General features: G+C 40.5%; 2 protein-coding genes across 4 annotated transcripts in view; one reads left to right on the plus strand and one right to left on the minus strand.

Annotated features, from left to right (window-relative positions):
- Nucleotides 1–5,111: 5,111 nt before the first annotated feature.
- LOC101165131 (receptor activity-modifying protein 1) lies at nucleotides 5,112–18,998 on the minus strand. Its single transcript, XM_004066644.4, has 3 exons — nucleotides 18,748–18,998; nucleotides 13,082–13,220; nucleotides 5,112–5,737 (listed from the first exon to the last, which is right to left on the minus strand). The coding sequence occupies exons 1-3, from the start codon at nucleotides 18,800–18,802 to the stop codon at nucleotides 5,482–5,484; spliced, it is 450 nt and encodes a 149-aa protein (XP_004066692.1). The 5' UTR covers nucleotides 18,803–18,998; the 3' UTR covers nucleotides 5,112–5,481.
- Nucleotides 18,999–20,050: 1,052 nt separating this feature from the next.
- Nucleotides 20,051–24,247, plus strand: part of LOC101165379 (receptor tyrosine-protein kinase erbB-4) — a 357,518-nt gene continuing 353,321 nt past the window's right edge. For all 3 annotated transcript variants that reach the window (XM_023964982.1, XM_023964985.1, XM_023964991.1), the window contains exon 1: nucleotides 20,051–20,423. In XM_023964982.1, coding sequence (XP_023820750.1) covers nucleotides 20,072–20,423 — 352 coding nt within the window. In that variant the 5' untranslated portion in view covers nucleotides 20,051–20,071. The remainder of the gene's footprint in view (nucleotides 20,424–24,247) is intronic.

Consider the following 24,247-nt stretch of genomic DNA (forward strand, 5'->3'; position numbering starts at 1 on the left):
CACATTTTATGCAATCCTTTTGTTTAACCCATGGAATAAAAGCTGAAAGTCTGCACTTCAATGGCATCCGACTTGTTTTATTTGAACAGAGTGGCCTTTTCTTGTGGCCAGTCTAAGGCACACCTGTGCAATAATCATGCTGTCTAATCTGCATCTTGATATGGCACACCTGCGAGGTGGGATGGATTGTCTTGGCAAAGGAGAAGTGCTCACTATCACAGATTTATACAGATACCTGAACAATATTTCAGAGAACTGGTTATTTTGTGTATGTGGAAAATGTTTCACATCTTTTTTTTTTTTTTTTTTTTTTTTTTTTTTTTTTTTTTTTTTTTACCTTGTCCTGTCCAACAGCTGGGCAAACAGATGAGAGCTGAGGGCCTCTTGTGTTGGACATATTTTACTTTAACAAGAGGGGTTATTAATCTTCAGACAAACCAAAGGTATGTCTGAATAGACCCCTTTTGTAATTGAGGCCAAACTTTATTAATTTCAAACATGTTTGAAGATCTTTGGTGTTGGACCGGACGGAAAAGGAAAGAGGGGAAGAAGAGAGAGGGACGTTAGAAAGAGGGGGGGAAGGAGGGTGATAGTAGGAGGGGAAGGGGGATAAGACCATGAAGCAGCATAGAGCAACAAGTTTACTGGTTGTTAATCACCATGGTAAGGCTCAAATGCAGTACAAAAAGGGCGGAGCCTGTCCACACACACACCCAAGTGTCAAACACACCTGCTAGTTGCAAAAATGTCCATCTGTCGACATGTACACAAAACAGATAGTGCTCACACGCATACTTATGCCTTAAAACCAACTAGTGTGTAACATTTCAGTCATTCAGTCACGCAAACCGCCAGTGCAAAGGTGAGCCAACACCCGTGCTCAGGTGAGTGCTCATGTTCTTCTAATATGGATGGTGGAATGTGTAAAGAAGGAAGGAGAGCGCCCAGCCATCCCCACCCCAAGACCCCCACCGCAGCAGCAGCGGCAGCCGGAATCCCCCCACGCCACACGGAAACCGGCAGGGAACAACCGCCGCCCGGGCGACCAAGCCCGCCACCCAGGCCAGGGCCAGCAGGACCGCCGCAAGGCCCCCCAGACCCAGAGAGCAGGGAGGCACAGAGGGAAAGAGAGGGCCGCCCCAGCCTAACCAGGAGAACAGCCCCCCCGCCGCGCCGGGAGAGCCCAACGCAGGGCCCCACCGGAGAGGGACGCCCACAGCCCCAGATGAGCACCCCACCACCACCCAGGAGTTCCGGGCATCCCCCCGCCCCAACCCCAGGTACGAGCCAGGACCCCCCAAGGGAGACCCGCCCCGCACTCCAGGCAGCCATCCGCCCGGCCCACGGTTGGTCCAGGGAGGAGCAAGGCAGGGGCCCGCCGCCCCCGCCCAGGAGGGGGGAACCCCGGGGAAAAAAGAGGGCCCACAAGGGGTGTTGTAAATATGGCCCGACCAGGCTCGGCCACAGTTGGAAGTTAGGCGGGGCCCAGCGCTCAGGAGCAAGGACCAGAACCCACCCCCCAGGGACACCAACACCCCCGGCTCAGATGTAATGTGAACCCCCCCACCGCGCGGAGAGTGCACCGCCGGGCCCAGGAAGCCGGCACCCCGGGGACACGGCCGCCGCTCCAAAGGGGCCCGTACCCCCCACCAGGGAAGAGGCAGGGGACAGATGGTCCTAGGTCCCACCTTCCTTGCAAAATGTGTGTGCGTATATGTGTGTTTAAGAGGGTGTGTGTGTGCATGTGTGTGTGTTTATGTTGGGATGTATATATTGAGGGGGGAGGGGTGTGTGTACTAAGGGGGGTGCAGTTAAAATTGGCGGGTAGGGCACTAAGGGGACATCTCCTGATTACTCACAGTGATGTCCCCTCACCCTCCCCACCAAGGGGAGGGGTTTCACATCTTTGAGTTCATACCATAAAAAATGGGAGCAATAACAAAAGTGTTGCGTTCATGTTTTTGGTCAGAGTATATATAATTTACTACAGCAAGAACAAAAATAATCCTCTCAGCCAAGTGTTCATTCATGTTAATTTTTATTACACATTTCAAATATTTCATCAGATTTTAAGTTCCCTCTTCTGGATTTTGGACAAAAGCAAAATTTCCGAAAGTTTCCCACATGTTTTACAGTAACAGTTTTCCAGCAATGAGTCCAATTTACTTAAGGTTTACGGGTGTAAACACATGCACACACTAGACCAAGGGTAGTCAATTATTTTGACTCGTGGGCCACATAGGGTACTAAAATTAGATAGAAGGGCCGGACCAGGAGCAGATGCGTGTAGTGAGAAAGAAATAACTTGGAATCTGGATGAAAACATTTGGGTTGAAAATTATATCTTAAAAGAGAGCATTTTAGAGTTTTTAGGTTAAAACTTTGCTTGAAGTATGCCAGCCCAGGAATTGAATGTTGTAGAGTTTGGGCTCAGCCACGTGACTGGGACAGCAAAGTTGAACCCAGAGGACGATGGAACCGAAAAGTGGAGAGGGGATGCGACAGACAACAGCAGAGGGGTGTAGTCACCACCCACCTTATGTCAGATAAGTAACTTACCCTCTCAGTGCAAATCAGTATTAGCCCAAAACAAGTGTTTCAAAGTTTCTAAGTGTTTTTGCATTCGTCCCTTGTCTACTTCCATCGAGGGTTTCAGCTAGCTCTCTGCCGTCTAGCCAGATATATATATATATATATATATATATATATATATATATATATATATATATATATATATATATATATATATATATATATATATATGTGGCTGGATTATTTTCTTCAATGATTTGTGATCTTCACTGGTGTCTATGGATTACATGAAATCTTTCCACCTTTATCCACCTTTGTCATGGTAGGGAGAACACGTCAATGCTCATCTTGACCCCATAGGATAGTATAAGGGTTAAATAAGTTTCTACATTTGTTGTCATTAAAACACTAGTAAGCTATTGTTTGTCTTCACAATCAGTGACTTCAAAGAGGTTTTTATCAGGATTTCAAAATAAAAGAACCGGTTTACAAATGAGGCAGCAATTTTAAGAATTATCTCCATTTTTGGTTTGTTTTTTTGTTTTTTAAAAGACTTTGAAACTTGCATTAATCCGTCACATTTGCTTTAAAAAATTACTCATTTTGCTGTCATGGTTTCTCTTATTGCTCCTTCTCTATACCTGAAAACAAAAAAAGATGTTGCACTGAATAAAAAATGTTTTGATGTGATGAAACAAAAAAAAAAAAAAAACCTGTGTTGGTCGTAATTGAAGCTCGTAATGGAACTTCCAGAGATTTAACACAAGGTGGAGCCATTTCACACAAAGCAGATCGGTCTCAAGCTTAAACTAAAGCTTTTGGATGATTTAGTCATTTGTTTTGGTTTTGTTTCAAAAATATAAGATATCTTTTATGAAGTACAACAATACCTGCAAGAAGTTTTTACTGGTTACATGAAGTTTATGGATATAAATTGGGATAAAATCTTGCTTAGTGTGAATAAATATTGTAAAATGAATGAAAAGTCATTTAAAAATATTACAAAAATTCCTGTTCTAGATTTAGACCAGTTGTGTACATTTTGTGGATCACAACATGACAATTTGTCGTTTGTTTGTGAAATGTACGGAGAAATATATTATAAACTATATTAATTATAATAATTATTATTATTATAATTATTATAATTAATAATATATTATTATAATAATAATATATTATAATAATATATATAATAATATTATTATTATAATAATAATTATTATTATATTTTTTCTCTGTACAATTGTATTTTGTTTTCTTTCTCCTTGGCATTTAAAAAAAATAGTAAAAGTATTCTTAGACAATACCTAAAATCAGCTTCCTATATTTTAGTTAAACTGATTGTGCAGGGCAGGCACAAATTGATTTTAAAAGTTAAAAAAAAAAATATACTTTTATAATTAATTTGTCAATCGCAAAAACTGTTTTTTTCTTTTTCCGGATTTTTGAAGTGTTTTTTCAAAAGTATTTCATTCTGCAAAAAAAAGTTAACTATTTGGAATAAAAATGTAATTTGGGAACCCTGTGAAAGGATAAATATGTTTGGCAATTCTTTAGATAATGTTGAAAAACACTTGGTGCCATCAGAACTATCAAGCCACACTTACATTGCTATCTGCAAGGCCTTCAAGCTACCACTTTGAATGAAAAGTATATGTAAATACGCCTTTCGGGCTCCTGCATTCAAAACGTTACGGTAGGCAAATATGTACGACCGTTTTCGTGCTGTACGTATAAAACTACGAAGTGATATTCATGCCACCACATTGCAAACAAAACTTTTTAAGTAGCAGATAAAATGATTTCATATTTGCTCTAAGCTTTTGTTTTTAAATAACATTTTTGCATCTGCAGAATTAATATTTGCTTTCAAGAACAATTTTTTTTAGATTTCAAAAGCTTTTATTTTGCTTTCAAAAACTATTTTTTGCGTTTGCAACACAAAGATATTCACATGCGTTGTGTCTCATCTCGCTTTCTCCCTATCTTTGATTTTGTGTTCAAGTGTTAGTTCAGTGTGACATATGTACCATGGAACAGCTTGCTGATTGGTCTGGATTCTATCCAATCATATTGCCATTTTTTATCTAATATGATGTCTGATACTGAGGCTCTTTTTACCCTCAAAACTTACAAAGCTTTGTTTGCAATGTGATGGCATTAATATCACTTCATACAAAACGCGCGTGACCATTGAACACGCGTTGAAGGTAAAACTAGGTTGAACTTTAACCAATCAGGGACTTGGATTTGGTACTGACCTATGGATGGTGTTTTTTGGATGTGTGGATGGCTGGAATTATATGACACCAAATCTTTCATATGTCGGAATAGAGCTGTGAAAGAAAAAGCCTAGAGCAAAATTCCCTCGATCTGCCCCACTTTCACCTTTCGCACCAACTGTAGGTTGCGGTAGTTACGCTAAAAAAAAGAAGTCCCTCCCTGTTTGTCTAGTGTGAACACCATAAATGCTCTTTAACATGCGCGATGTAAACGTAGCACTAAAAACACATATCTGAAAAACAAGATTACAGAGCACAGATGAAAAAACAATAATAAATCAACATGACGTCATATTTAGGCTTTGTATTAAAAAGAAAACTTTTTATTTTTATTTTCTTTGAGGGTTTTCTTTGTACTGCCTTTCTCACATTAAGGGTCTTCACTTGTAACAATTCATTTATCAGAGCAGGCTGGGGATCTCCTAGTGCCCTCCTCTGTGCTGTTATTTATGAGTGTACAAATTGTTTTGGGCCATGAGAACAGATGGTAATTAAAATTCAACACCTCAAAGTCCCACAACCTCAAAAGAGCATGTTTACATTGTCACAAAACTGTATTTTTAAACCAAGCTTGGCATATCTCAAACATTTTTAGCATAAATCTGTTTATGACAGCCCAACTTCACACTTCACACACAAGGCTGTCTTCAAGTTCCGATTCTTGTTAGAGCATCCCTTCTGTGCGTTTACTCCTCCACACCACGGCGGCGGTCATGAGAAGGGTCATCAGCACCGGCACTGCGATGAACGGTGCGAGGATGCTGATTGGAGGGTCGTGAAGGAGCCGTCCGGTCAGAGCGCAGTCGCTGAAGTAGTCCGTGTGAACCCGCATAAAGAAGTGATCGACGACAGCGTTGGGCCAAAAGCAGTCCATCTTTAAAGCCACCTGATGGGTGCAGTTTGTAAGTTCCTCATATATCCTGCAGGGGGCGACAAAGCACAACTAAGCCTTGTTTTGTTATAAGTTTTTTGCCTTAGGCAACGTTCACACTGCCCTCAGCTCTAGGTGTGTACAGACAACCACTTTTAATAAAAAGTCTATGTAAATTCCCCGACATGTGTGTTTCAGGCTTCTTAATTCAAAAATATCATGTGTACACATACATTGAACTTGTGTTGGAAGTTGAACCAACTGAACTTTTGAGCAATCTGAGACTCGGAATTGGTAGCGACGTATAGATAGCATCCTTTTATAAAAATGCATAGGGCCAACTGTTTCAAAATCAATATTTGTGGTTTGTGTTTGTCCATAATCACATGATACCAAGTCTTTTTAATACATCAGAAGAGAACTGTGAAAGAAAAAGCCTGGACCAAGATTTGCGATATTTGCACTTAGTCTGTTCCAACTCTAGGTGTTAGACTTGCTCTAGTAAACAGTAGAAAAAGAAGAATTTCCTCCTTGTTTGTTCAGTGGAAGCACCATTTATCGCTTTCTGCAATGAGCATCACATGCCCAGTGTGAACTTAGCTTTGATCACAACTGCCCTAATGGATGGATACGGGCGAAAATTGTGAACAAGATTTTAAGATCGTAGACCAGTCAGCTCATTTTTTCTACAAATGTGGTCAATAGGTCGTAGTAAACACTTAAAGAACATGTAAGTACATGTACACCTTCCCAACGACTAGAGTGCATGGAAGGGCACCGCCCTACATCGTCACCCAAACATCTCAAGTGCGTGCAACTTCCAATATCCTTACAGATACTCTATAATAAATGTACCGGACGCAGGACAATGGTATGTTCCATTTTAATAATATCACTTAGGGTGGCCATACGAGCCACAAGGGAACTGGAAGACACCTGTCCATGATCCAAAAAGCTGGTTAACCGCCCCATACGGGTACATGTGACTACTAAGCCATCAAATAAACATTGTCAGAATTTTTTTGCCAATATAGGTTTCTGAATCTGGTTAGTTTTGCTAAAACTTCTATTTATAGTTTGTCTTTGAATTGTCCTCTTGGAATGGAATCACAGAAGGGGGGATTCCTGTTGATTGAAAAAAAAAAAAAAACTAGAGTAAAGTGAGTTTCTAGAATTACCAGAAGGCTTTACACAGCTAAATATAACCACTCTGGTGGCAGACTGAGAAATGGAGATGCAAACCAATGTAGTTGCACTCTTGCTGCTCGGTGGGGCAATCCACCATAACATGCAGAGATCCTGTTTCAGGTTTCACTTCAATGCTTTGCTGGATGCCAAACGACCAAATGGTCCAGTCTTTAACCTTCATTGTTCACCGTTCACTGGCTTGAAATGAGCTGAGTACTCAATGACGTCTGACCACTTTCAAGGAAAACCTTAATTAATTAAAATAGCCACAACTAAAATGTGTAAACAATGTCAAATAATTCGATTGTAGAACGTAATTATGTCGGTTTGTGAGAAAACTGAATAACAAATAGAACTAATTTGAGGTCTCAAAGATCAGGTGCAGAGTTATCCCTTAGCTCCAGCATTGACATCATTTCGAATATCGTTACTCTTACACAGTTTACGCAATTCCAGCTAATTCTGTAGCGGGAATAAACTACTCCTGCATTGATATATTACACTTTACAAATGTGGTGTGCTAATGCAACCTGTGGTTATGGCAGGTCGAAGAGCGCATGTTATATAGGTGTTTCCAACAAACTTAACAACAAAGTTAAAGGGTTGACGAAAATAAGCAAATTAAAGTGAAAAAAAAACATCTTATCAGTCATGACTACTGTAATAGCCCTTATAAATACACACTTACGCTGTATGCACATGCTAACTGCGTACACTGCACAGCAAGTGTTTAAAAAAATGTGTAGATGAGGGGAAAAAATGTATTTCATTGTTGAGATGTCTTATATCGTTTTTCCCGACATTACCATGAACATGCTACATTAGCTGCAACAGAAAAATAAATAAAGAATCAAACTCTGAAGAGTTTATATTTGACAAATCTACAGTTTAAAAAAATGTTAAATGACAGAAAATGTAAAAATTAAAGCTTCTACTTATGCACTTTGAGGCTATTTTCATGCTAAATTCGCTCCATTACCATCAGCATGCTACATCAGCTCAAGCTACAACAAAAACGATAATCCATCATTTATTATGGATTATTATTGACGATACACAACACAACAGATGATTTCCTTTAATGTTAGTTGATTACCACTAATATTCCTAAACAGACACCAAAATGTTCCTAAAATTTGAACACTGCTACTTTCTTAGCAGCATCCTCTACCACTTTTTAAATGGGGGCTGTTGCAAATTGAGCATGCCACAACCCTCAACATAAATAGTCATGCTGCAGTGTTGAGATCTCAAATCCTTCAAGCACGCCTTGGACACCGGAAATGCGTCAACCAAAAAGTGTCAGAGTCTGTAGAATGTTCCAAGTGATCAGGTTTAACCTGTATGCCTTTGAGGATTCTCCTTCATCTGGGTCATAGTATAGGATGGATGTTCATCATCACAACCAGACTTTAAAGGTTTAACTAGAACTGGCTTCGCGTCTTATCCAAGTAGCTATTTTAGTTCAAAAGAAGCCAGCTCTTTGGAGCCTTCAAGCACAATGTGGTAATTAACATTATTCTTCAGAAGAAGCTACTCCTTTTTATCCACCTTATTTGGTACGTAAATGTTACTTCAAGTCGCAAGACAAAAAAATCGTAAAACAATAATTTTACATTCGTACTAGCAGTTTGAATGTTTGCTTTTGAAAAACAAAAATTTGCCAACTTTTAATTTTTAACATAGCCATTAGCATATTAGACTATATAATCATTACGACATTCCCATATCATAGTGTAGCCTATAATGTTTACGCTAAGTTTCAAAACATCATCCACCTTAATTGTTAGCTTCCAAGGCTAATGTTGTGGTTATTATCATGACATACTCAGCAGGCGTGATGGAGTATCTTGATATACTACTGTTAGCCCCAAATGCTAACAACAAATTCCTATTAGTCATTAGCGTTAGTTCTCTGCTCCGCCCCTTTCTGATACATCCACTTGCAAGGATATAGATCCCACGTCTTTGTTTTTCATTGTCCGAGCTGGAAACTGACTCAAAACTGTAGGTTTTGGATAGGTCCAAAATTGCTCGCCATTTTTGTTGCACAGCTAACAGGGTGTAAGGAGCTGTTTGCTGGCCGGAGAAAGTGTAAACAGAAAGAGGATGGGAATTGCGGGTGGGCTCTGCGCCCATTCTATGCCAACAGCGCCGCTTGTGGTGTGGCAGAGCTGATTGTTTTTAATGAATTCGTGGCATTTTGCAGAAATCATGTTCGACACAGGTTTTTTTTTTTTTTTGGCGAAAAAACAACACAATAATAAGTAAAAGAGCACTTGGAGTGATTTGTAATTAAATCAAAAAGCTGAATTGTGATGGACTTTTACACAAAAAAAAAGTTGCTGAGACATTTTTGCAAGCAGTTTAATGGCAGCAAAGCAACAAAAAAAATATTTTTTTTTTAAGTGAAGAAAAGCACAAAAACATGTACACACTACACACAAAAAGGGCCACTTTCACTTGTTTTGTGCTGAACCATGAGCGGGCAGTGGACCTGGAGGCCACATCGCACACTTTTGACAGCATCTTCTCTCGTGGGTCCCTCAGTGCCTTTCATCTTCCTGTCTGAATCCTTTCACAACCACTGGTGTGTTTTTGGAAAAGAAGCCACCAAGCAGAGAGACGCTTCAACACGGGCGGTCTGGCTTCTAACACATGCAATGGAATTAGTAAGAGACGACAAGTCCAATTGCCTAAATTCCGTGACTTTTTTTCTTTATATAGTTCTTATTTTCCTGTTTGTCTTGTTGCTTATAAGGACACTGCCCAATGCTATACTACAGGACTCTTTGACATTTTAAAAGCCATAAATACATCTCTTGAAATACAGTTAATTTCTTGTTTTTTTGTTCCTTTTCTTGGAAACTCTGCCCTCTTTTTTTCACTGCAGACATCCATTTCAAGGCTGACTCCCCTGACATTTAAAGCATGAGTCATAAAGCTGCACTGCAAAGGATCTCAGACAATGACTATTCAATTCAATTCAATTTTATTTATATAGCGAAAATTTACAACAACAGTCATCTCGACTACTCTGGTAAGACAACTTTTAACAAAAAGATGAAACGCCAGTTTGTTTAAATGCAACTGCAAAATGAGCTTCAAACACGATTGTAAACAGCTAGATAAAGTTAGCTAGATAATGAGTAAGTATTGATTCTGGGCTGTATGGTGGTGTAGCAGTTAGCGCTCTCACCTTACAGTGAGAAGGCCATGGTTCAAATCTCTACTGGAACCTTCGTGTTGAGTTTGCATGATCTCCTCATCTATGGGTGGGTCCAAAATTATGCTTTTTACCCCGGATTTACACTGGTGCGTTGCTTTGTATGGGGAGTCCGTCTCACAACTGTCACTGACCTTTCATTGTCTCTGTTGCCTGTCAGGTCTATCCTCCTTTAGTTCCAGGAGGCGTGGTTTGTCCTACCAACCCCGTGTCCTGCTTTCTTTGTTTATTCAAAACATAAGCAATCAGGCCCCTCCTTCCTCACCCAGTCCTTGTAAAACGCATGTTTTGTGTCATAAATGACGTTTTTGTACTACTTCCAAAATTACACTTTTGTTGTCCACGGCGAAAATAGACGCTGGTGATATCCGTTGTGTTGATGCGTTCTCGAGTAGGCCCTTCATCTCATGTATATATAAAAAAAAAAGTTATAAACTTTTATTTTAAAAGTACAAAGGAAGTTTTTACTTTGAAACCCAAATCAGTTTCCTTTTTCTCTGGCTTTTTCCTGTGACATTGACGCGTCAACGAACTGGAAATAGAACTCAGAACGCATGCATGACAGAGATTATGTAAACATTCCCATTTATTAATTAAGGGTTGTTGGGTTTTTTTCAAACACAACATAGTCGCAACACAAATGGAGCAATGGAAAACAGCCTTTAGGTCAATTACTGTCCCTAAATTACCCCTATGTGTGAATGTGTGCGTGTGTGGGGTTATGTGACCCTGCAACAAACTGGCAACCTGTTCAGGATGTACCCTGCCTTTCCCCAACAGTGGCTTGGTTGACTCACAACTGAGTAAGGAAATGAAACTACCTGATAGTCTAAGGTGAAACTAGCTTTAAGTTTCCAAAAATGTGGATGCCTGTGTTGCATTAGAGATTAATTGTTTACCAAAAAATGTCCTTCTGTCTTCAGTCAGGGACAACTTAGTTAAATTTATTGGTAATCCCAAACAAAGTATATGTTTTTTGCACCTTTTGAGTTTTTTTTTTTGTTTTACTCTAGGATATTACTGTGGCATTTCTGGGTCAGTTACGGGTTTTGGGGTGGTTCCATTGGATTTCTCATTTGGGGACCCCGTTGTCCAAAACAAGCTTCGACTTCAAGGGTTTTCTGGGCCCATGGAGGTTTGTGGAGAGGTGCAGCATGGCATGAAAATGGAACGTACCATTGTTGAGTGTGTGCTAGGTTTATGGAGAGGTATTTGTAAGGATACACACAGTTGTGATGCACAGGCAATGCTTTCACTACATTCTGGTCATTAGTAAGGTGCTGCGGCTTTGATATTTTATGAAGGCCACCCATTTTTGCCCGCTTGTTGCCCGCAGACAGCCCGTATCCAGCCCTAAAGGCAGTTGTGACAACAGTAGGGCATTACTAGCATGAAGATGACATCGAATCTGTTGCGGTTGGTGATCCAAATCCTATCCTGACCATAAAAACTATCAGTATAGGGTCTAGGCAATGAACTTAAATGGTTTAATCCAAAATGTTCATCCACTCTAAAGAACGTTTTGGACGTAAACACATGACAAAATAAAAGTAATTAAAAAAGGCTGATACCCTAAGTAAGGGGTAGCCACACTTTCTGACTCGTGAGCCACAACGAGGTCTAGAATTTGATAGAAGGGCCAGATCAGGAGGAGATGCGTGAAATGTTTTGATAATCCAATTCATATGGGAAATAAATAACATTAATCTGGAAAAAAAACGTGTTTTAATTTTGATTGAAAATGAATAAATACGTTTTAAAACAGAACATTTTGGATCAATTGCACCAACGGGTTGATGCCCAATATGGAAAAAAATGCAAACGTAGAGAAATGCTGCATTCGTATGGTGTTATTAAAATATCGGGAAAAATGACTGTCCGAATAGAAAAACACATGAACGTCAGAAAAACAACAAATCTTCTAACACCACATGCATACAGAATAACTTTCTGTAACTAAACAAAGATTAATGTATTTGTAGTTTGCCATCTATGGGGACACAGAGTTACTAAAACCTTAACCCTTGTGTTGACTTGTGGAACATCCACTACCATATTTAGTTGTGGTAACCTTAACTGATCCCTCTCCAACTTGAAATGTTTTGATTTTTGCTACTCCAGGGCTCGCTCATTAGAAAAAGTAGTACTTTGTTTAAATATATTTATTTACAAGTGGGCTATACACCACCAGGGTACTAAGATTGTCTTATGGATCATTTTTGACCGGTGAACAACAAAAGCATTTGATTACCAAAAAAGTTCAAAGGCCACATGCAAACTCTCTTTACGTCACAGTTACACACACACACAGATTTAAAATTCAATGATATTGCTTTATTTGGGGCTTTAGTAGGGTGGGTCATTTTTGACCCGTGAAATGTAAAAGTATTTGATTACCAAAAAAGTTCAAAGGTCACACAGACTCTCTGTAATTCACAGTTACAAACACACACAGATTTGAAATTCAATGATGTTGCTTTATTTGGGTCTTTAACAGGGTGGGTCATTTTTGACCCATGAATTATGAAAGCATTTGATTTACAAAAAAAGTTCAAAGGTCACACATACTCTCTGTAATTCACAGTTACACACACACACAGAGATTTAAAATTCAATGATGTTGTTTTATTTGGGGCTTTAATAGGGTGGGTCATTTTTGACCTGTGAATTATAAAAGCATTTGCTTACTAAAAAAGTTCAAAGGCCACACACAAACCTCTCTGCAATGCACAGTTACACAAACACATATTTAAAATTCAATTATCTTGTTTTATTTGGGGCTTTCAAAGGGTGGGTCATTTTTGACCCGTAGGACATCATTATCAGTATAAATGATTCCATTTAGGCCGGCCAGATTTAATGGCTTATTTACGAAATGTTTACAATTTTCTTGAGGAACTATTTGGAAATATTTGATGTATTCCTCTTTATTTTGTGCGATTTAATGGTTGCTTTTCACAGAGTAGGGGTCAAACTCACTTCATTGTTGTGGGCCAGCTGCACCACGCGCTGCGCTCCAATCCCATCATGTCCAGCCTGAACTTGGCCTGGCAGAATTCGTCAATCTTTATTTCGTAGGCGCCTCGGTTGCAGCCAGACGCCGGCGGGAGGATCTGAGCTGCGAACGAATCAAAGGAGAGGTCAAGAAAACCAAATACTTCTATAGAAGCATTTGATTAGCAATTAGACAAAACCAGCAAAATAAAAAAATAATACAAACATTTATTTGTGAATACACAAAAGAGGCACCACCGTGATCCACACGTGTTCAAATCTTCCATAATTAGCAGTTTGTTTGTGCAACAAACGAGGTCGAGTCTCGGCAAAACCTGTTCCTGCTGGCTCGTTTGTTCCCTATTAGGCTGTTACGCACGAAGAAAAGCTTTTAATTTGGGGTCGGAAAACCCAATCCCATTTGTTTACTGGGGGAGTTGTGTGCAAAAAGCCTCCTAATGTGAAGGCAGGCCCTCCCGCAGGACCCCGAACTGAGTGTAGTGCCGAGTGGGAGAAGGAAGGAGGCTGATAAGGGCCCGTGTGGAAGCAAACAGGTTGGAGTTGGAATCAAGAAACGTGGGGATCTCGGTCTGCGCTGGGCAGATAAGGGCCAGCTGTGAGCCCATTATGTTTGCTCTGGCTCGCCTGGCTCTCCCTGGGCACCCAGATGCTCAAAGGGAGATGGAATTTGTCGACATGGAGGTTCGGAAAGAAACGCACCGACGAGGAGAATGCGGAAATCAATAGAGACTCACAGAACGAAACAAAAAACGTCTATTATTTTTATATGTGTGTGTGTGGGTTATTTTTTATTTTTTTGAGTTTCTACAGAATTGATTATCACTAAGTTAGGAGGAAGCTTCGCCAAAGTGTCTGCACGCAAAGGCTGCTGGGAAAATCTGTCTCTGACAGACAAACTCCGCTTCTGCTTTCAATTTTTTAGAAGGAAAAGAAAAACGGCAAACATGGCGAATAAAAGAGCTTTTGTGCTTGGCAAAATGCTGCAGCTTGAACCTCCGAAGCTCCCAGTTTTACACCCAAAAGGGAAAAAAAAGCGAGATTATTTTTGTCGTTTCTTTAACTCAAACTAAACATCAAAACAACAGTTTCATTTTCTTTCCACAATCAGTTTTAAAGGTTGGGGATCTTCTGTGCAAGTGTTATTGCATTTTTTGTTGTTGTTTGTTTATCTTTAATTTCGTTGCTTCTGTTGTTTTTTTTGCAGTTCTTTGATGTTTTCAACTTTGTTTGTCAAGTGGACTTTCAGAATCCGATTTTTCTGAGAAAAAATCCTGAAATTGAGTACACAACGATGCAAATTAATTTTATTTTTTAATTCTTGTTTTCTGTTAGCCTTAAGTTAATTTTCTCTTTACAAAATAAACAAAAAACAAACAGGAAACTGATATTAGAAAATAAAAAATAATGTTAAGTGTTTTTAAAATATGATTCTTGTGGATTTATGTATTTTTGCTAATGAAAGTGTTTTATTTTGAAACTTTTTTTACAGTCCTGATACTTTTTTTTAACTTGTCCTGTCCAACAGCTGAGCAAACAGATGAGAGTTGAAAGCCTCTTGTGTTGGACATATTTTACTTTAACAAAATCTTTTGACACAAAAGGAGTTTATTTGAATAAACCCCTTTTGTAATTTAGGTTCAACTTTATTTATATTAATTATATTTGTAATATTTTTGTGTTGGACCGCATGGTTTTGCACCAGCACTAACAAGCAACAACCATGCTTGTGGAAAAAAAAGGAGGGAAGAAGAGAGAGGGATGTTGGTGGGGTTATAGAAAAGGGGGGGGGGTCAAAGCATAAAGCAACAAGTTGCTGGAAGTTTATTAACATTATGGTCATGTTTAAATGTATCATAAATCTTTTTATTTTTTAAATCTGTCCTGTCCAACAGCTGGGCAAACAGATGAGAGATGAAATCCTCTTGTGTTGGACATATTTTACTTTAACAACAGGGGTTATGAATCTTCTGACAAACCAGAGGTATGACTGAATAAACCCCTTTTGTAATCGAGGCCAAACTTTATTCATTTTAATCATATTAAAATATTTTGTGTTGGACCGGACGGAAAAGGAAAGGAGGGAAGAGAGAGGGATGTTAGAGAGATTATAGAAGGGGGGGGCGGTCAAACCATGAAGCAGCATAAAGCAACAAGTTGCTGGATGATTATAATCACTACAGTGAGGTTCAGATATAAAACAAGTCTATAAGGGCGGGGTCTGTCCACACACACACTCAAATGTTATAAACATACCTGTTGGCTCCAAAAATGTTCACATGTCAACATGTACACAACACAAATACTGTTCACACACACATACTTATGCATTCAAACCAACTAGTGTGAACTATTTCATTCAATCACGCAATATATTAGTGCAAAGGTGAGCTAACACCTGTGCTCAAGTGAGTGTTTATGTTCTTCTAAAATGGATGATGGAATGTGAAAAGAAGGAGGGAGAGTGCCCAGTCATTCCCACACCAAGACCCCCGACGCAGCAGCAGCAGCGGCATGCAGCAAGAACCACCACCCCACGGTAGCAGACAGAGAACAACCGCCACCCAGGCCAGGACCGCCACAGGGGCCCCCAAAGCCAGACAACAAGGAGGCATGGGAAGACAGAGAGTGCAAGCTCTAGCCCAACCAGGAGAACCACCGCCCTGCCGTGCTGAGAGGGCCCAACGCAGGGGCCCCACCCCAAAAGAGTGGCCACAGCCCCAGACGAGCACCTCACCACCACCCAGGAGTACTGGGCATCCCCCAACCCCAGGTGCTAGCCAGGACCCCCCAAGGGAGACCCATCCCATGCTCCAGGCAACCACCCACCCGGCCCACGGTTGGTCCAGGAAGGAGCAAGGCAGGGGCCAGCCGTCCCGGCTTAGGAGGAGGACACCCAGGTGAAGAGGGGGTCCACAAGAAGTGTTGCAAACATTGGCCCGACCAGGCTCGCCCACAGATGGATCATAAATCTAAATCTAAAAGGGGCGGGGCCTGTCCACACACATGCTCAACTGTTACAAACCTACCTGTTGGCTCCAAAATTCTTCACATACAAACATGTCAACATGTACACAATACAACTAATTATAGCACATGGATACTTATGCATTCAGACTAACATGTGAAACATTTCATTCAGTCATACAAACTGTGCAAATGTGAGATAGCAGCTGTACTGTTGCTTTTTTAATGCTGCATCTCCAATTTTGTCCATCAAAACCCTCAGTCTCATGTTTGTTTTTGTTGCTTTCTGTTACTTTTTGTGTATTTGTAGTTCTTCTTTTTTTTTTTTTAAATCAGATTCTGTTTAAAATTCTAAAATACCAAATGAGGCAAATTAACTTTTTAACATTTTTAAAGTTTTCCATTAGTTTTACTTTTGAATTTGAAGGACAAAATTTTTAAACCAATAAAATGTATATACTTTTTTGCTGATGAATGTGGTTTCTTTCTAAATTTATTTTATATTCCTGATACTTTTTTACTGTTGCGTCTCTCATTTCTTCTCAAACTCTGAAGCTGCGTTCACAACGGACGCCATCTGTGAGTCAAATCGGACGCTTCTCTTTTGACGCGCTTCAAATTTGCTGTCCGAAAATTAGAGATCGGCTGTATCTCCAGAGAGCATCCGTAATCCGGTTTCCATGTCTGGGTTCATGAGATCATTCAGAGACTCTCCTGGTACGGTGAGCTTCATTCCGGCGACCGGCGCTGGGTCTGAGTGACGGCTGCTTTCCGCGTTTCTGTGACCCAGTTTGGTGACTTTCTGTCCCACGTTGGTTTTTAGACACTCTAGATCAGTGTTTTTCAACCTTTTTTGAGCCACGGTACACTTTAACCTTGTCAAAAATCCCGTGGCACACCAGCATCCAAAAAAAAGGAAGAAACTCACAGTCTGGATTGATCTACAGCCCCTCTGCAATCTCACATACATTTTTGGGATAATTATGCTGGAAGTTGCAGCTGTTTTTTCTAAAAGATGTAATAAAAGTTAGGTTAGAAGATTTAAAAACTGTTTGATGTGTGTCCGTTGTTGTTTCAAGACGTCAAAGGAAGACTCATTGTGCGCTGAGATGCTGTCACTTTAACAAAATGCACCATGGGAGATGTAGTGCAAACAGCCCACGAACGCAAACAGACTTGCGTCTGATACCGGATTCTGTGGAAAGCTACACCGCTAAATATGAGATTTAGCTGGTATTTTTTTTTGGAACTGAGTGACTTTATTTGCAGAATCAGAACAAGGAAGTGAAGACTTTAACCACTTCTGATTGGTCAGACTGATGACGTGTGATTCAGCCTCCAAGAATGATTGGTGGAGACAGTTAAAGGGGCGGCACTTTTCCGAAAACAGCTGAAGCTACGGCTAAATTGCGGTACCGTCATTCTTATCAAAATGTCTTTAATAGAATCAAATAAACACAAAGAAAAAAGTATTTTACGATCTTTCATATTCCTAATTTCTCAGTGTTTTATCAGGGCCTGTTTGGATGAACACAGAGCTGACATCCTGGAGATGGAAAATGTTTTAAGATCAGCTAATGAGGGCAATTTCCTGTGCCCACTGGTTAAAAAACACTAATCTAGAGGATGGTTTAATTATTGTTTTCATGGGAAAAAAAATTCCATCAGTGTCTGCGTAGCAAGCAAGCTAGCGAGCTCAGCCGCTGTGGCCGCCGTTGAGCTCCAGCTTTATTGGCTCTGTGACAGGCTGGCGACCTTTCCAGGGCGAACCCTGTCTTCGCCCGACACTTTCTGGGAAAGTCTCCGGCAAACCCAGCGGGTTAAGAAAATGGATGGAAATTCAGGACAGAAACCATGGCATCAAGGAGCAATAATGGATTATTTTTTTCTACCGCTGAGCGAGAAAACATCACATGCCAAAATAGGAGCCCCTGATTGGTGCTACAACCTCGCAGTGTTGCCCAAATTGCGCCGCAGGACCTCAGATGGCGTCTGTACATTGACTTAACATTGAAACTCGACGCCCCTGATGCATCCGGTCTGTAGTTTTACTTTTTTGTTCCTTTTTTTTCCCCCCATTTGTTTATTATTAGTATTTTTTTGTTTTGTTTTGTTTCTCTACAATTTTTTGTGTAGACAGATTTGTTGTTCTTTTGTTGATTTTTCTGAAGAAATTTGTTTTGGAAGTGTTATTGTTTTTGGTTATTTTTGTTGCCACCTGTTTCTTTATGGTTTTATTTTTTTTATTATTTTTTTATTAACAATTTTTTGCACTCGGTTCCTAAAAATGTGTGTTTTCTGTAAACTTTTATCATTTTTTTTATTTTGCTTGGGAAAAGCAAAGTTCTTCTGAAATAAATTTGGAAACTGAATGTAAAAAAGTACAGAATCTTGCTGTGCAAAAAAATCGTTTGTTTTTTTTAAATATATTTGTCTCTAATTATGCAAACATATTTTTGCTCATTAAAGTGGTTTAATTAGATTTTGTATTTACATTCCTGATGCTTTTTTATTGTTGTGTCTCCTATTTTTCCCCTCAAATATCTCACATTTATTGAATGAAACCTTTATTAAAAAGTTCCAACAAATGTGTGTCTCATACTTATCTTTCCAGTGCTTTTATTTTGAAAAATAGAAAGAAAATGACACTTTGGACTTGGACTCACCAGCCAGCAGCATCAGTAGTCCTGCTTTGAGGAGCGAGGGGCCCTGTGAAGCCATGCTGGGCAGGAGCTTCGTAAAAAAAAAAAAAAAAAAAAGTGCTGCCCTCACTCCCTGGAGGTCGGCAGCGTGCTTCTCATTTGCGTTTCGGCCTAATTCCAGACCAACGTGAGGAGCAGATTATCCGCACTTTCAGGAACTGTTACAAAAAGAACCCCCCCCTCTGGTCTCCTTCCTTCCACCGTCAGTGTCATCTGAACCCCTTGGCGGGCGACGCAGGAGGGCACATAGCAGGGCCGGGCTCCAAAATTAGCACCACACTTGAGTGGAAAGAACACCGCATGTCCTAAATCATGCACGAAAAACAAATAAGGCTTTAATTGTGAGCAGAACACGTCTGTAATCCGTACTCTCTGTCCGCCAACGTGCCATTACTTCTTTGAAGTAAATGCTCGTGAGTCACATTCATGCCCGTTACTTATTTATGACTTTTAAGAGCCATAATGCCCATCATGTAGCCCTTATCTTCTTTTTTTTTGTGACAGTCTTCCACAAAAGGGGCAATCTTGCATTGATGGAGCTTTGTAATTCATCCCAATAAATAATTATTTGTGCTTTTTTATGCATTTTATTAGTCTGAATATACGAAGTAGATAATTACAAATGAATTTAAATCAATTACACCATGCAGTCCTTGGCAAAATAAATAAATAATAATAATTATAGTTTCAAAAGAATCCACTAGGGGGCGACAAATCACATTAAATAGGCCTTTTCGGAGCTTGTGTCACATTTCACTTCGTTTTAACTTGAGAAATGTGTTCCAACACTTTATGTAAACATGTAAACAAACCAACACAATAAAACATAAATAATCTATTAACTAATATATTATCACACATTTATGAGCAATGATATTTACAGGAAAATTTTTATTAAAATGCTGCTTTTGTCAAATTATGAAAAGAATTTAATTGAAAAATAAAAAAATTTAATTAAATTTGTGATCCTCCTAAGATTTTATTCTTAGATTTAACTTGCAGAAACTATAACCCAAAAAAGTATGAAATCATCTCCTGTAGATCACAGGTGTAATGTGGAATTCAATAGCCAATCAGAAAAGGGGAAAAGTAAAGTGGGTGGAGCTACAAAGGGGGAAAATAATCTATTTTTTAATTTAATTTGTTTATTCCTAAGGATTTAATTGGATCAAGGGGGTGCCAGTCACAAAAAAGAGGGCGGGTACACCCCCCCCCCTCTCATCCTACTCCTCCGTGCCCCCCCCCCCCCCTCCCTCTGCCGGCGCGATGGCAGTGTGAGTGTCTCTGAATGTCCGTGGTGGAAACAGACCTAAACGCAGCGCTGCGCGTAAAATCCGAAAAGAGGGGGGTGTGGAGGGAAAAAAAAAAGCTCTCCAAAAGGCGTCTCCTCCAGAAGAAGCGTCCTCTTCATCCTCCTCTTCAGCCATCCTTCTCTGGGGCTGTTTGGTTTTCTCCTGCACCAGCGCGCGTGAACGAGCGGGGATATCTTAATTGGACATGTGAGTTCCGTGGAGTTTTTTATTGGAGTTGTTTTTTTTTATTTTTGTTTTTTTTACGACAACACCTAAAAGAAAAGATGAAGTTCCCGGCGTGCGTCCTCGTCACTCTGGCACTGATCCGCTGGAGCGCAGCGCAGTCAGGTGAGTGCGCGTCTCCCGCGTGCGCTTTGGGTCCAGGTGAAACTTGAGATGGAGTTGATGCTGATGGAGCAGCCTCGTGCGTAAAGGCTGTTTCTCATCTCTCCATCAGGCTCTTCTTGCTTCTTCCCCAATTGCGTGAATTTCTCTCAAGTGATCTCAGATGGTTTTTTTTTCTTTTCCTTTCCTGACTGAATAATTTAGACTAAGCCGATCCAGTCTCAGGGGCAGCGCGGGGCTCTTTTTTTTTATTATCATCAGGGACCCCCGTGGTGCGAGTCCCCTGACGAAATTCACTTTAATGTTCTTGCAACCCCTGCTCAGGAAGCGTGGGGAAGTTTAGGGCAAATATCTGCTTGGTGGATTTCCTCTCGCGGCTCCCCTGTGGGGCGCACGCGCGCGCGGGGTGGGTTCCTGCTGAAAGCAAGTTTGCTGATTGACAAGGACTTTCAGAGGAGATGGAGGGGGTGCTGAAGTGCGAAGCAGAGCAAAGATTTTTGAATTCTTCCAGAAATGGGACGTTGGAGGATGCGTCTTTCTTTTTTTTTTTTTTCCCCCCAATTCCCCATCCAAGGACAAGTCCAGCACACACTCCCCTGCTGGTGTGGATGGATGCCTGGATGGATGACTGCTCTAGTCGGTATGAATGGATGGGGAGGCAAAGTGGCACCCTCCCTGCTTTATTTACCCTCCCATTCCAGATATTTGTGATGCAAATTCCGACCAAGAATCCCAGCTATGCCTCTTGGGGGGAAAAAAAAGTTCATCGTGCGTGGGCGTCTACTGAGTCGATATTTGTTTCTGTCTCACTCAGGGAGATCACGCTCATGTTTACCAAGCGTGTGAGAAGCTCAGCGGGCTCTCCTCGCACCTGGAGCCAGTGGATGTTCTAGCAGGAACACGCGTGTTCCTTCTGAAGTCCCAGAACGAATCCCTTCTAGGGGGATGCTTAGAACCAAGAACTTTCTTTGCTTTGGGATCCGTTTAAAGCAGCAAAAGTGCTGAAAACCTCTAGAAAAAGAAAAAAAAAAACAAGAAGAAGAATTGATTGAGTTTCCTCTGATTTTCTTGGACGGGTTTGTTTTTCTTTGAGCAGAAAATAAAGTTGCAGCAAATCGATTTGCCTTCATTTATTGTCTTGCAGGTAGAAACGAAAACCCTTAGAAATGTTCGCTTCTCTCTTTTTTTTTTTTCCCTCCATAAACGTTCAGACTGATGTTTTGCAGAAGTGCAGAAGTGATTGACAGCAGAAGTAAAAGCTAAGTTTTGGTTAAAAGGTTCTGCTGACTTCAAAGGAAGTCTCCGATTCTGCTTTATTGTAAAACTCCTCTTCTTTCTTTTAAAAATGCCAACAGAATAAATGCTTCTTCAGTTAAAAAGGAAGTGAAATGCCGTATGTAGTACAAGCGTGCAGAGTGGAGATGACGACTGTCAATTCAATTAAATTACTTTAAAAAAAAAAAAAAAAACTACCTGTGGTATGAAACCCTAAACAAAAAAACTGAAACAAAACTTAAAACAGGAGCTGGTTGGATTAAAAAACATTGAAAACTTAAAAGTAAATAGTATCGGATAAAAATCTTGACCCAGAGGCTAACTGAAATACAATGGGAAGCAATAAAATAACCTAAAAAGTACAAATTCCTGAGTTTCTTTTCCTTGATCCTTTCAGCTTTAGCACAGTAAGTTTTCTTCTTGGTGATAGAAACAAGTCCCATGAATTCTAAATTATTCTACCAGAAATTGACCACAATTTGTAGACATATACATTTTAAAAAATGTATTATTTTAGGGGAAAGCTGTACTCATTTCCAGGATAAAATATTAATTGAAAAAAAATTCCAATACTGACAGCAAAGTGTGTGATGTTAAATTTGGTTTGATAGAGACTTTCTGGAATTACAACGCAGAATAGAACTTAAAAAATGTTCATTTTCTTTTGGGACTTCAGGAAAAAGCTACGTTCCCAAAAAGTATGGAGCCAAATAAAGAAAAAAAAACAACAACACAAGTATTGGAGGGTATAAGAAATGCTGACACCCATGTCTTAAACCTGAAGCTACGTTCACATCGCCTTTGGCAACGCACGCTCATGCAACCACTTCCAATGAAAAGTCTATGTAAATGTTTGGGCTTATGTATTCTATATTCTCATGTTCACGTGTCGGTACGATACTTTTTAGGACAGGCTCTAGGTGCAGATGCGTCGCCATTGAACAGGTGTTGAGAGTTTAATCAAGTTAAACTTTGACCAATCAGGGACTCTGGATTGGAGATGACGCATGGATGGCGTCCCTTTCACTTCACGGAAGTACCAACCATTTGAAAATTGATCATGAAGGACAACTAAACAATTGCGGTTTGTGCCCTGATAGAATTAGAAGACACCAAGTCTTTCACACATCGGAATAGAGCTGTGAAAGAGAAAGATTCCATAAGATTTGTACCGCTTCGACAGGTGGCATAGGTGCGCTAGTACTGGGTAGAGACAGTCCACTGTAACCACCATATGTTTAACGTCACATCCCTGGTGTGAACCATGGCTACAAGGGGTTCACACCAGGGTCAAGTCAAATTTCCACCGACACCCTGTAGGTTAACAGCATCGGTGGCGGTCGTTGTTAACCCGGTCGAGGCCCGGGTTAACAACGACCGCCACCGATGCTGTTAACCTACAGGGTGTCGGTGGAAATTTGACTTGACCCTGGTGTGAACCCCTTGTAGCCACTTGTACAGGGGTTGACCTGTTTAGGTTTTTGGGTTGACTGGGTCCGTGGAGTGTCGTAGATAGAAGTGTTTTAATGGGAGAGTGGGTGTGTCTCTCGGGTGTGTAAAGCCTCCTCAAGGGACGTCATAAAATTGGACCGTACGATTGTCGTGAGAACGTTAAGTGTGCTGTCAGGTATTTGTAAGGCTGATCTAAGTTGTTCACACTTATGACGTATGGGTGATGCTGTTGTACGGTGTCCTTACGGCACAGTGTGGTCGTTAGTAAGGTGCGAGTACTGGCTCCTTGCTGACCATGGGTGAATGTTCACGATGCGCAAGTACCCGTAGTATGGCCATACAAACTACACACTGTCTAATTTCCTCATTTGAAATAGCTAGGCTGCTTATGACTTGAACAGCGCTAAGGGGTTTAGGGGGTTAGAAAGTTAAAAAAAAAAAAGCTATACAACATGCCTGTGTCTCATTACGACCTGTCACCCACAGATTGCCCATAGAAGGTCAACAACCTTGACCTGCGTGACCCCTTACAGGTCTGTCCATGGGATCCACCGGTAACGGCAGTTGCAATGAAGGTTTTAAGGTGTGAGTGATGCACCAAGAATAGTCGCCTGTTATGAGGAATAAAACGCAAGTAAATGGACGATCAGTTAAAAATCATTCAGGGAAAATGTCCCTTAATTCTCTGGGAATCTGGAATGCACCAAGACGATTCACCTTTTGCAACGAAGTGGCCGTTCCATGCTGTCGGTATAGTCCGAATCGTGCGACTCACATGTGGCTTTTGAACTGTGTATGACAAATGCTTCCTTCAACACGTGTGTGTTTGTGTGTATCCCTTGGCATTTAAAGACGCCCTCTCCTGTGGAATGGCTGTGGAGGGGGGATGGGGGGGTAGAACATGGATTCCACTATCAAATTACAGAGGGCTCGTCAGCTGGCACACACGGGGCCAAGAAACCAGCCAAGGCTTTGTAGACGGAAATGAAAATTCATCACAAGCTAATTAAGTCTTCTTTGGTAGTATCAGTCTAGACCGCGGATGCTTTGACAGCTCTAGCAATTGTGGTGGGAGTGAATTAGTCAACATTGAAATAACG

This window comes from Oryzias latipes, chromosome 2 (assembly GCF_002234675.1).
Source record: "Oryzias latipes chromosome 2, ASM223467v1".
NCBI classification, from domain to species: Eukaryota; Metazoa; Chordata; class Actinopteri; order Beloniformes; family Adrianichthyidae; genus Oryzias; species Oryzias latipes.